The following is a 12,662-nucleotide window of genomic DNA, read 5'->3' as shown; positions in this document are numbered from 1 at the left end:
GAGCATATGAACAGTTGGCGATCCTGACCCTACTTCTCAAAATGGATATTGGTCTGCACATTTTTGCCTTCTTCAGCATCACCCACACAACCAATTTTATTCAACCTCATTAAACCCAATCCAATAAAGAGACAATCGAGGGAGTCAGCAGCAGCTCGTGGTCCATCTATGAAAGCCAACCCAATGACTGACACACTGAATCTGCCAAATGTCCCAACACAACAAACACTTGGTTTCTTGTTATTGTTGTTGTTGACTATTTTAAAATTTGTGATAATTCACACTGAATGAATTTGCTGGGGCTAGGAGGTCCATAGTGAGCCATAACTCCAGCATTTAAGGTCTTCATACTCTGCCTTCACCTTGGGACCCCCTCACTGGGACCAGAACCAAGCCTGAGCTGTGTGCGGATTTTCCCTTCCCCCATAGTTGGGACACTGTCCGTGGCCAACCCCCTTCTAGCTACAACAGGGAGCTGGAAGACACAAACTAAACCCTTCTCAAATTGTGTTATGAAGAAAAAAATTGAAAGTGACCAACTAAAATGCAAAGAAATTTTCAAAAGCCATTAAAATCAAACCATCCAATCTGATCAGAATTGCTGAAAAAATTATGAATTATTAAAAGAAACATGATTTGGAAAATCAGTGAATTTGATAAGTTGGATTAGTGGTTACTCAACACGATTGTCAAAAGAATCTTTAAAATGATAAAATTTTGGTAAAGCAGGAAAAGGTTAAAAACATAGTATTCAGAAATCAAAACTCCTGTATGAAATGTTGATAGGTTAGCTACATTCATGAGAAGAATATAAGAAGACTAAACAACCCTTAATGCTTAGCTTTTGATAAATTTAAAATTGTTTAAAATTATGCTAAGAACATAAGCAATACATCCAAAAAGAACATTCCAGAAGAGAAAACTTAGAAGAGAAGATATGTATATTCATTGAATGTATTCAAGAAGATTATCTTGAAAGCAATTTTGGAGAACTTAAATTTAGTTAGTTTGGGGAAATGGTTGTGCAGTGAATTGAACCTTCAGCTAGCTAGCTTTGGGTGCATCAGCCTGGTTCTGACACAACACGGCACTGCAAAGGATGTAGCTGGTGTGGACTCTGCCACAAAGTGGGGCCCAGGAAGAAGAGAGGTTATTGGTTGAGGGATGGTGGATGATGGTAGGGCCTAAGACATAGGGAGGGAACCTAAATATGGAGCAGTCTTTTAATTTCAGGCAGTCTTCCCCTAGAATTCCTTGTCTCCATAGACATCCATTCAATAAGTGCTGAGTAAGCTTGATGGGACATAGCAAAGGACACTGTCAGGAAGACTCCTGTGGCTCACACTGGCTGACTCAACACAAAACCTGTTGATAAAGTCCAGTCTCTGGAGCAGCCAAACACTGAGTATTTCTGGCTTTCTGACCTGCATAAATGGAAGTGGGACAGCCAGGCTGGTCTTGGCCCCCATTGATGAAGTAGTCCACGTGTCCAACAGGAATCCGAATGCCCAAATCTGCAAGAAGGCAGAACCTTGTTACCCTCTTCCTTCAGGGGCCATTTTCCAGGTCCCCATAGCAGGGTTTACTGGCCACAGAGTCTGAAGTCTGACCTTGGGCACCCACCCCTTCTCTGTGCTGAATGGGGGCCCACTTATTCCTAAATGCTAGAAGATGACAGAACTAACTAGCCCTTAGATGGTTTTCTAAGAGGTTTTGTCATGCTGAAAGGAAGCTAAGAATAAATTCATAAGAAGATACTCATATTTGCCTAATAAAATCAAGAAAAATATCCCTTAAGTTTTTATGAATCAGTAAATGTTATAATAAGCTTGGTAAATTTCCTTGTTGAATAGTTTCTATTTTAAGTAACAGTTCAGATATATATGTGTGAGACCACATTTCCAGTCTCTTACATGCTTTTGTGCTTCTATGACTTAGAAGAAATATAATCTGACTACAAAGAGATGAGTTTGTGACATAGTAGCCTTTATCCCATCAGTGTGGCGATATCTGACCCCTCAAAATCAGTCCAATTCAGCTGCCAAAAACCATGACTTTCTCTGTCATATTATTTGTCACAATTGCAAGCAGTGGAGTGTGTGTTACTGTTTTAACGTCATCTATCCAGGGTTTAAGTGATGACCTAGAATGCCTCCTTACCCATCATGTCAGGTCAGTTGTACCTCCATAATATATTTTGAATCCTTCTGCTTCTCTCCATCTCTACTCCCACCACCTTTGCCTCAGCCACTATCGCCCCCTCATCCAGGCCACCACTGCAAACACCTTCCAAAGGGCCTTCCTTTACTGCCCACCTCCAGTCCACGCTCTGCCCAGCAGAGTCATCTTTTAAAGGAATCCAAATCGCTGCCCTATTCTCATTGATCAGAGAATAAGATGTAAACTCCCTGCCATGTCCAGTCTGGTCCTGCTCCATTTTCTCATCACATGACTCACTGCATGCTAACTACATGGTTCTCCTTCCCGCCCTCACCCACCATAAGGCTTTCATTTTGGCTGTCCTCCCCATCTATAATGGTCTTCTCCCAGCTCTTTCCAGTGCTGGCTCATTCTCATCCATGAAATCTCACCTCAAACATCACCTCCTTGGACGGATTTTCCTCAATAATCTTATCTGAAGTAGACCCCACACCCCCTGCCAAGTCACATACGCTTCTCCCATATCCCTCATTATCATAATCACGAGGTAGAATTATCTTGTCTATTGACTTGTATGTAAGCTCCACTAAGGCAGGGCCTTTACCTGTCTTCTCCCTACTCTACGGTACCTAGCCTATGTTAGTACCAAATACTTATTTATTGAACAAATCAGTGAACAAATGCTTTCCCTATTAGCCTGAAAGTTCCATGTGGTGCCCTGTGCATTGCAGTATTCTTAGTGCCTGCTACATAGATCAATCAAGACTAACTGAATAAATGGAAGTTATTTTTTTATCAAAAAAAGAAAAACTTTTTCTTTTATCATATCAGGTAGTGGCTACAACTTTGAAGGGGACTGAGAGGCCTAGGAGAAGTAAATAGGGACCAATGGGTCACCTATTTAGCAAATTTAGGAACATAAAGGGCTAACATTGCTAATTAACATGGTTAATTAACTTAATAACTAAGCAGAGGGCTATGGACTTTGTTTTCTTATCTGTGGAATGGAGGTGGAAGAGAGGGTTGAGTTATATGACTACATGAACTTCTTCTAGAATCATGAATCTGTGAGTTTGGGATGCTAAAAAGGCTTCTAGCCAAATGAGACATGGTTGTTTCTCAGTTGAATTGCAAACTCTCGTGGTCAGAGACAGATGTAATTTTTTCTTGTACCCAACACCCTGAGCACAGGGCCTGGCACTAGACTCTGTGGGCATTTGACATTGAGTAGAAATGAGGAGAAGGCAATGGCACCCCACTCCAGTATTCTTGCCTGGAAAATCCCATGGACGGAGGAGCCTGGTGGGCTGCAGTCCATGGGGTTTCGAAGAGTCAGACACGACTGAAGCGACTTAGCAGCAGCAGCAACAGAAATGAGGAGGAGTGCCTGCTGGTTATGATAGATTCAGAATTGGGGGTTCTTGCCTGTGTCTGTCATTATTGGAGGCGGCAATTCTCACTCTTCACTGGACTGAGGGCTGGCCTCATCTCCTGGGAAGGATAGAAGTTCTGACAGGCTTGAGCATCTGCCCCAGGAGTGGAATGCCCCAGTGTCCCCGGGGCAAGGCATGTTCACCCTGAAAAAGCAGCCTGAGTTTCCCGTGTGCCTGCCAGGCAGAAGTGCCCTCCAAACACTACCTCAGATGCGGCTTAGTGTTGAATCAGAGTGAGACTCATGACTAAACAGTTTTGGTCCACAAATGAGAATCCTTCTGTCTCATGCTGGCTAAAAATAAAATCATTTCATCTCAGTCCCAGAGCAAGATAGGGCTGGAAGAGACTTTTGAGATCATGCTGATAAACTCCTCACTGCAATAGAAACTCAGAGGGGAAGAAGTCTCCTCCTAGGGCCACTCCGATAAATGTCCGCCTCTTAGCCTCTGCCCTGTGCTCATTCGCCCCCCCGCCCCCCAAGCTCACTGTCTGTATCTGTGTGGATGGCTTCCACGAAGAGGGCATCCCCAGGGTCCAGACGCTCCTCCAGGCTGGCTCTGGTGTACTCTGGTCCAGCGGGGTCCAGGCCTGCAAGGACAGACATGTGAGGGGCCCTGTCATCTCAGCCACAAGAACTCTTATGGATCCACTGCACACCTACATGGGCAACCCTTATTGTTCAGATCAGAATCCCCCAACAAGGACCCAAAGGTGAGAGAACTAGCTCAGGACTACCTTTCCCAGGGAACCCTAACCTGTTGAGTAGAGAGAACTCTAACTTCTTCATGACCCAGTTCCTCTGGCTCTGAAATGAACTTGCTAACACCGACCATTTGGCAAGGGTTAATGTCAGTAATATTTATCCTCATGTAGTAATAACAATGGCTGTAATGTTTTGAGTAGCTACTATGTGCCAGGCCTTGTGCTGGGCAACTTCACACATTCTAGTCCTTACAACAACGTGTGTGCATGCATGCTAAGTTGCTTCTGTTGTGTCTAACTTATTGTGATCCCATGGACTGTAGCCCACCAGGCTCCTCTGTCCATGGGATTCTCTAGGCAAAAATACTGGAGTGAGTTGCCATGCCCTCCTCCAAAGGTATCTTCCTGATACAGGAATCAAACCCACATCTCTTATATCTCCTGCACTGGCAGGAGGGTTCTTTACCTCTAATGCTACCTGGGAAGCCCCTTTACAATGATAGAGTGAAGTAAATATTACTCTCTCCCAGCCTTACCTTGGATCCCTCCCTATTCCACCCAAAAAAGCAGACTGTGAGACAAGTATGTAAAGTGCAAGTAGCTTATTTGGGAGAAAATCACCGAAAGCATGGACTTCCCAGCTGGTGCTAGTGGTAAAGAACTCGCCTGTAAATGCAGGAGACATAAGAATCACAGGTTCAATCCCTGGATAGGGAAGGTCTCCTGGAGAAGGGAATGGCAACCCACTCCAGTATTCTTGCTGGGATAATCCCATTGACAGAGGAGTCTGGCGGGCTACAGTCCACGGGGTCACAAAGAGTCAGACATGACTGACTTAGCATGCACACACAGAAAGGATCATGAGGGAGTGGAAAAAAGTCAGAGAATGAAAGACAATTTAAATGAATAGACTATCAATTTGAGTCTCATCCCACTGGGGTCTCCCTGCAGGACTCTGCAAAACACAACTCAGAATTGTCCCACTGAAGTGCCAGGAAGCCAGAGTATTTACCATACAGCTCTGGCTCCTTACTGATTGAGGGTAGTTCCTGAAGCATAAAATTCCCAGCACTGTGCAACTATTTAGAAACACTGTGTAAAGGTGATTTCCACAGTGGCCAAGGAGATAGGAGCTGTTACAACCCATTTTAGAGTTGTAGAAACTGAGGCTCAGAAAGAAATAGGTGGCCTCTGACACTGACACTAGAGATCATGCAATAACAACACAATACCATCTTATCCAAAATGGCCACAATAGGTAAATTTTAGTGGTAATCAATGACTTGATCATAAGAACAAAGGCCCAACACACTTCCCTCTGCCTGCCTTAGCAAACGATCTTCCAGGCATGTTCTCTCTCTCTAAACCGGAGAATGGTCAGGGAAGAATGTTACCTGTGATCTGTCCCAGCTGTCCATTGTAGAAATGTCCTACCATGCCCCCTACATGGGCCCCCAGGCTGATGCCGATGATGTGGATTGAGGACTCTGACACACCCAGCGCCTAGAACAGGCATTTACAGTGAGTTACATTTGGGCCACCCCAGCCCCTGACCTTACAAGGGTAACATTTTTCTCCGAGGGATCAGAAGCAGAGGGTCTTGGGCACGACATACCAGCCACACATGCTCTGGGGAGAAAGTGCAGAATCTCACCGTGTTAATCACTTGCCCTCTCCCTGGGCTCCCCACCTGGACAACCCATTCACTTTCCTTTTGGTGCCCAAGGTGTGTGAGACATGACCACAGCCATTTCCTCCTGAAAGCATAGAAGGGCCAGCTATCAGCACCCGCTATGTAACATGCAGTGGCCCATCTTACAGAGGAGCAGCAAGAGGCTCAGAGAGGTTCAAAGCCCCTCTGAGGTCAGCACAGTAAGTGGTAAAGGTGAGATCTGAACCAAAGACCCACAGACTACCGGTGGCTCTGCTTCCTCTCTAAAGCTCCTCCTCATGTGTTCTTTCTTTCTTTCTGAGCTCTCGCTCCCCCATAAGCAGCCAGAACTCACCCTAAGCTCGTCTACACCTACCAGGAGTTTACGGAGGAAACGAGAGATCTCGAGTCCCAGCTTAATCACATTTTCCACGGCTGAGAAATAGGCAGCTGTGGAGCCATACACCCAGTCCACAGCAATCACGTTAGCATCTGCTGCCCGCAGAAGGGCATCGATGAATCTATCAATCCAGGAAGGCTTTGTTCCTAAAGCCCTAGATGTGGGGCCAAGAAAGGATAGGAAAATTATCTTCCAAGTCAGTATCCATCGTCATGGAAATTACAATGACGTTTCTATAAACAGAACAAATCCAGAGGAAAAAAGTCGTGTGTGTGTGTGGGGGGGGGGGGGGTGGAGGGGAGTATGAGCACTAAATCCTGCAGCACTTTGAGCATAAGGAGGACATAATCCTGAAGTCAGCAGGGCTCCTGCTTGCACATGTGGAGCCTGTGGGTAAACTGTAAAGAGGTACCTTTGTTCCAGGTGGATGTAGCCTTGGGCCAGGGCTCAGAGCTCAGGTCAGAGTTCAGCCCCACTGGCCCTCAGTCAGGTACCCTTGTGCAATGCATAAATCACATGGACCACATGTGCTGACCCTGCTTGTGTTACTCATGGGAAAGAAAAGACAGCTTTGTGTATTACAGTTCAAGATTTGCAATCTTAATTCTCACTCTATAATAGAGACACCTTCCTTGGGGATGTTTCCATTTACTTGCTCATGCATTCACTCTTCATGCAACAAATGGACCAGGCAATGTGTTAGGTGCTTTCTGAGAAATAAAGAAAAATGAGATATATTCTTTATTATTCTAGAACTTAGAGTATAATAGGACTTTTCTAGGAAAAGAAGAAGAGGAAAATTTTCAGAAAGCTTTCCTAAGAGATTAGGAATGGGAAAGAAGTCTTCTCCATGGCACAGAGCTTGCTCATGTGGACAGAGGAGCCCAGCCCGGGTGTACACCAGGGAATATGGCCTGGGGGCATCTGGAACAGACAGCACAGCAAGGCTTCAGAGCTCTCCAGTCCATCAGCTATCTCCAGGTCGCAGGTGTCTCTGTTTGTACCTTGGATTGTGGCTGAATGCAGGATTTGCCAGAGGAGACACTTTGGCCCAAGAGTGGGAAGGAATGCCTAAGGGAGGATGTGGCTGGGACCCTGGGATCAGGGGTTTGAGAGGCAGGGAGAACCCAGCCAGAGATGAGGAAGCAATTATCCTTTGTGCAGTGCCTCACTGTCCACCTCTTCATTGGGTCTCCCCCCAGTTTCAGTAGTTCTAGCTACTGTTTCACCGTATTCTCTCCCTTTCTCTTCCCAGCAACTTTTTACTGTTTTTGGCATTGTCAGTGAATTTTGGAGAGAAGATGCTGGAAGGAAGGATGGTGATTGATTTGGGAGTCAGAGACTATATATTACAACAAAAGTTGGACTGTGGATCATCAAAGAAATTGAAGAAGTGTGTAGTATCTGAGAAACACTAATCTCTGGGAATGATGGAAGTTTCTTGGGTTGTGAAACCCAGGTAGAAGTGAAGAAGAGGAAATAAAACCCTGGATAAAAACACCATGATGTTACCCCTGAGCAATTGCACAAAGCCTGTGACCTCACTGGCTGAAATGAATCATGCAACCCACACTTGAGGGAGGAAAGGATCACTGAGACCATTTTTACAACCTCCCTTTTATTCAGGCATGGAAATCGAGGCTTCATGTGCTACTTATCCTGGGTCATTCTTATTTACTGTTTGAGAGTATATAGATGAGACTTAGCAGAGGAATAACATATGTGACCAATAAGAAAGAGCAACACATTGTGTGTTCGTGTTGCTATGAGACCTCTTCAACGCTAGCAGAAGGTGAGCAAGGGGACCTGTGACAGGCAGTGAATCCATTTCTCCTCTTGCTCCCCACTAACTTCCTGTGGCATGAGGGTCATTTTCTAGTTCCTAGCAGAGGTGATCCTACTGGTTGGTTGGCTCCCACCTGAATCCATGGATAACTAGCTTGGTTCCTAGAGTGGCATTGAAACCAGAGTTTTGGATGTCACTACTTTCTTCCACTAGCTGCCCACAGCTGGGATCCAAAGGAGTGAAGAGGAGAAACTGGACTTTGAGATTGGTGCCTCGGAGGAGATTGGCATTCTGGAAGTCAGTGCAATTCGTCTGTGGGGTAGGAGGTGCATCCCCTAGAAGAAAAAACAAATAAAACCCAAGAAACTTCAAAGGTGAGGTCATCTGTTCTTAAAAAGAAGAAAAGTGCTTTTGAAAGGAAGAAAGAAAGAAACAGGGGCTTTCAGGGATTGATCATCAATCAGCAAGTGTAACGACTTATTTACTAAAGGCATCACTTCTATAACCAAAATCTGTGACTATTTTTCACAGATGTTTTCTTATCTTGTGTAAAGATAAGATACCAGAGAAGAATAAAATATTCCTCAGCTAGAGAAGATTAAAGGCCATGGTGAAATGGATATTGTCATGGGCTAAATTGAGTCCCCTTCCCCCCATAAATTCATGTGTTGAACTAACTAATCCTTAAAACTTCAGAATGTTACTGTATTTGGAGACAGAGTCCCTACAGAGGTAATTACATTGAATGAAGCCATTGCGTGTGTGCTCAGTCATGTCCAACTCTTTTGCAACCCCATGGACTATAGCTCGCCAGGCTCCTCTGACCATGGAATTTTCCAGGCAAGAATACTGGAGTGAGCTGCCATTTCCTTCTCCAGGGGATCTTCCTGACCCAGGGTTGGAACTGGCGTCTCCTGCCAGGCAGATTCTTTACCACTGAGCCACTTGGGAAGGCCATGAAACCAATAGGGTGGGCCCTTATCTGATATGACTGATGTCCTTAGGTGAAGAGGCAATTTGGTCACAAAGAAGAAAGATGACCTGAAGACATATGGACTAGACAGCCATCTCCAAGCCAAACAGAGAGGCCTGGAATGGATCCTTCGCTCAGAACCCTCAGGAGGAACAAACCCCACCACCACCTTAATCTCAGACTTGCAGCCTCCAGAAGTGTGAGAGGATAAACTTCTGTTGTTTAAGCCACCTGTCTCCGGCACTTTCTTACAACAGTCCTGGATAAATAATACAGTTTTCTGAAAAGAACCCTGGGCTATAAAATAAGCAGTTGCCCTGGGGACTAGGCTTACTCTGGTCTGTTCATCCCATCCCAGAGTGATCACTTCTCACTAATCACCTTTTGTCCTTAGGAGCAGTCCGGAGCCACTCCAGAGCCTGCAGTGCCCAGCACGTGGCTGCCCAGATGATAGAGAAGGCCTTTAATGCCCTCTATTGTATTGTATTATATTGGACAGTGCCTTCCAACAGATACCTTTAAATAGGATATTTTATAGTCAAGGTCACTGAAGGGCCTTCTACAGTACTGAACTGAAATGGCAGCATACTGTAACGCCTGCATCCCAGGGAGCTGAAAATCTGACCTATCTTTAAGACCCAACAGTCCGCTCTCATGCCTGTGATAAAGAGGGGGGCCTCTAACGCCCAGCTGTCTTACAGAAAGAGACTGGCAGGAGCCGCAGTGCATATACCGAGTGCCCACAGGGCCCCAATCCTGGTGCTGTTAGCAGTGACCTCACATTCCTACCACAGGACAAAGCCATTTGCAACATCAGAAGGCAGGTCTAGGTTGCAAACTGATTTGCACAGCCCTCTTCACAAGGAAGACAGCTCTCTCAGGTTTCTGGAATAGTTCTCTGCCTTCAGAGGTAACTGGGGAGCATGTACGGAAGGCCTGTGGATCTGCAGTGCACTGCGCATTGGTACTGTGAGCAGAATGTGGGCGCCCCACCCTTATAGCATGCCACCAGTAGTTTCCTCACCTCTGCATCTCAGCCCCAGGCCTGGTCCCCGAGTCCCCTTGCATCTCCCTTCTCACCAGCCAGATCTCGGACACCCCTGCAGTGAAGCCCACTCTGACAGTACAGGCCCCCAGGCTCCTCTGCCTGTGGCAACTTGTGCTCCTATGACCCAAGATAGACTTGTCATGACTTGACCACCTCATCTGCCTCCCCTACTTTTGGAAGAAAAGATGAAAAGCCTCCTCTTGAACAGGAGACCTGAACCACATACATGACTGCATTGCTCTATTGGTCATGTAGTAAACATAGTTTGTCACAGAGCAAGGCCCAACAAGCATCACAGAATCAACATATTCCAGACAATGTTATCTAAATAAGTGGCAATAAAAATTAGAAATCAATAACAAAATTATTTAAAGATACATTTGGAAATTTTAAGTTTAATTCCCTTTTAAGTAATGAATGAGTTGAATAATCACAATAGAAATTAGAGAATATTAAAAGCTAAAGACGATAAAACCAATACAATTTCAAAACGAGTTAAAGTAGCTAAAACAGTACTAGACTGATAGCTATTAATGTAACCTTAAATGCAAATATGAGAGGGAAATGGGGAAAGATACAGATCATGTAAGTTAATCTTGTAAGTCAGAAAATTGAGAAAGAATACTACAGCAATTCCAAATAAAATGTAGGGAAATAAATGCAAAGGAAGTAATTAAAATTAAAGAAAACAATGAATAAGAATGTCATCAAGAGCAATCCAGCCCATGCAGTTGCTCAGGTCCACCTTCCTGGAGAGATGTGACACTTTGCTCTCTCCTACCCCCAGAAAAATGGTAAGTAAATCCTCAGAACAAAATATTCAGAATTAAATCATTCTCACTACCTACACTGGTGCCACTTTGGTTTAAACCACCATCATTTCTCAAAATTATGTGGCCTGCAATGCTTTTCCTGCCTTCATCCTCTTCAGCCTATTTGCAGCACAGTTGCCTGGAAAATCCCATGGACGGAGGAGCCTGGTAGGCTGCAGTCCATGGGGTCGCTAAGAGTCAGACATGACTGAGCGTCTTCACTTTCACTTTTCACTTTCATGCATTGGAGAGGGAAATGGCAACCCACTCCAGTGTTCTTGCCTGGAGAATCCCAGGGATGGGGGAGCCTGGTGGGCTGCCGTCTCTGGGGTCGCACAGAGTCAGACACGACTGAAGCCAACTTAGCAGCAGCAGCAGCAGCAGCAGCTAGAAAAGTAAACTAAATCATGTCACATCTCTGAGTAAAAGCCACCAAGGCATTTCATTCAGAATAAAATCCAAAGTCCTAACAGTGGAAGAAAGCCCTAAATATCTAGACCATCCTCCTGAGGAGCCTTCTCCTGCCCCACTATTGCTTCCTCTTCCAGCCACTGTCCTCCTAGATCTTCCTCACTCTACACAGGTTCCTGTTGGAGGTTCTATGCGCTGGGCATTCTTTCTGCATGGCATGTCTTTCTCCAGACATCCACGTGGCTAATTCCCACTTCTGCTTTAAGTCTTTGCTTGTCAAATGTCATTTCCTTTCCTCTAACCCCCATTTAAATTGCCATCAGCTATGTGCCTGAAACAAATGGCTCAGCTGGTAGAGAATCTGTCTACATACAGGAGACACAGGAGACGCAGGTTTGAGCCCTGAATCAGAAAGATCCCTTGGAGGAGGAAATTGCAACCCACTCCAGTATTCTTGCCTGAAAAATCCCACGTACAGAGGAGCTTGGTGGGCTGCAGTCCATGGGGTCACAAAGAGTCAGACACGACTGAGCAGAACACACAGACTAAGTGCCTCACCTCCATTCTCTGAATCTTCTTTATCCTGATTTATTTTTATAGCAATCATCACTCAATCAAGTTTTTATTTACCAGTTTATTATTAAATGTATTGCTTATTAATTTTCCCACATTAGAAGATATGTTCAAAGAAGGAAGAGATTTTATCTATTTTGCTCACTCTACTGCCTAGAATAGTACTTGCCACATGGAATAAATACCAAAAAGTAGTTCTTTGAACAGGATAATAAACTAGATGTTCTTAAAAAAATAAGATGTACTTTTGATGCTGCTGCTGCTGCTAAGTCACTTCAGTCGTGTCCGACTCTGTGCGACCCTATAGACGGCAGCCCACCAGGCTCCTCTGTCCCTGGGATTCTCCAGGCAAGAATATTGGAGTGGGTTGCCAGTTCCTTCTCCAAAGTATGCACGCATGCTAAGTCGCTTCAGTCATGTCCGACTCTGTGTGACCCCATAGATGGCAGCCCACCAGGCTCCTCCATCCACAGGACTCTCTATAAGACATAGTAAAAAGAGGGAAGTCACAAATAAATAATATAGAGAATTAAAAGGGGATGTAAACACAGCAAATTTTTTTAAACCACAAAGGAGCATATTTACACCCATCCAACAGTTTAAAAATACAGATGTTTTCCTAAATTGATAATTTCCTAGAAAAATAGCTTACTAAAACTTAGTCAAGAAAGAAAAAAAACAGAAAACCAAATCTAAAGCTGTAGCATAAAGG

At 44.7% G+C, this 12,662-nt stretch overlaps 1 protein-coding gene across 4 annotated transcripts in view; it reads right to left on the bottom strand.

Moving 5' to 3' along the window:
* PLA1A (phospholipase A1 member A) overlaps positions 1-12,662 on the bottom strand; it is a 48,634-nt gene that overhangs the window by 28,354 nt on the left and 7,618 nt on the right. For 3 of the 4 annotated variants that reach the window (XM_070795117.1, XM_070795176.1, XM_019986247.2), the window contains exons 2-6: positions 8,267-8,468; positions 6,324-6,501; positions 5,691-5,799; positions 4,081-4,182; positions 1,425-1,514 (exon numbers count right to left, since the gene is read on the bottom strand). In XM_070795117.1, coding sequence (XP_070651218.1) covers positions 1,425-1,514; positions 4,081-4,182; positions 5,691-5,799; positions 6,324-6,501; positions 8,267-8,468 — 681 coding nt within the window. Of the gene's footprint in view, positions 1-1,424; positions 1,515-4,080; positions 4,183-5,690; positions 5,800-5,911; positions 6,021-6,323; positions 6,502-8,266; positions 8,469-12,662 lie in introns of those variants that run through there. The other variant, XM_070795218.1, reaches the window with a different exon arrangement.

The sequence above is a fragment of the Bos indicus genome, chromosome 1 (assembly GCF_029378745.1).
Source record: "Bos indicus isolate NIAB-ARS_2022 breed Sahiwal x Tharparkar chromosome 1, NIAB-ARS_B.indTharparkar_mat_pri_1.0, whole genome shotgun sequence".
NCBI classification, from domain to species: domain Eukaryota; kingdom Metazoa; phylum Chordata; class Mammalia; order Artiodactyla; family Bovidae; genus Bos; species Bos indicus.
Note: the sequence above shows the minus strand (reverse complement) of the source record. Positions and strands in the feature narration are given on the sequence as shown.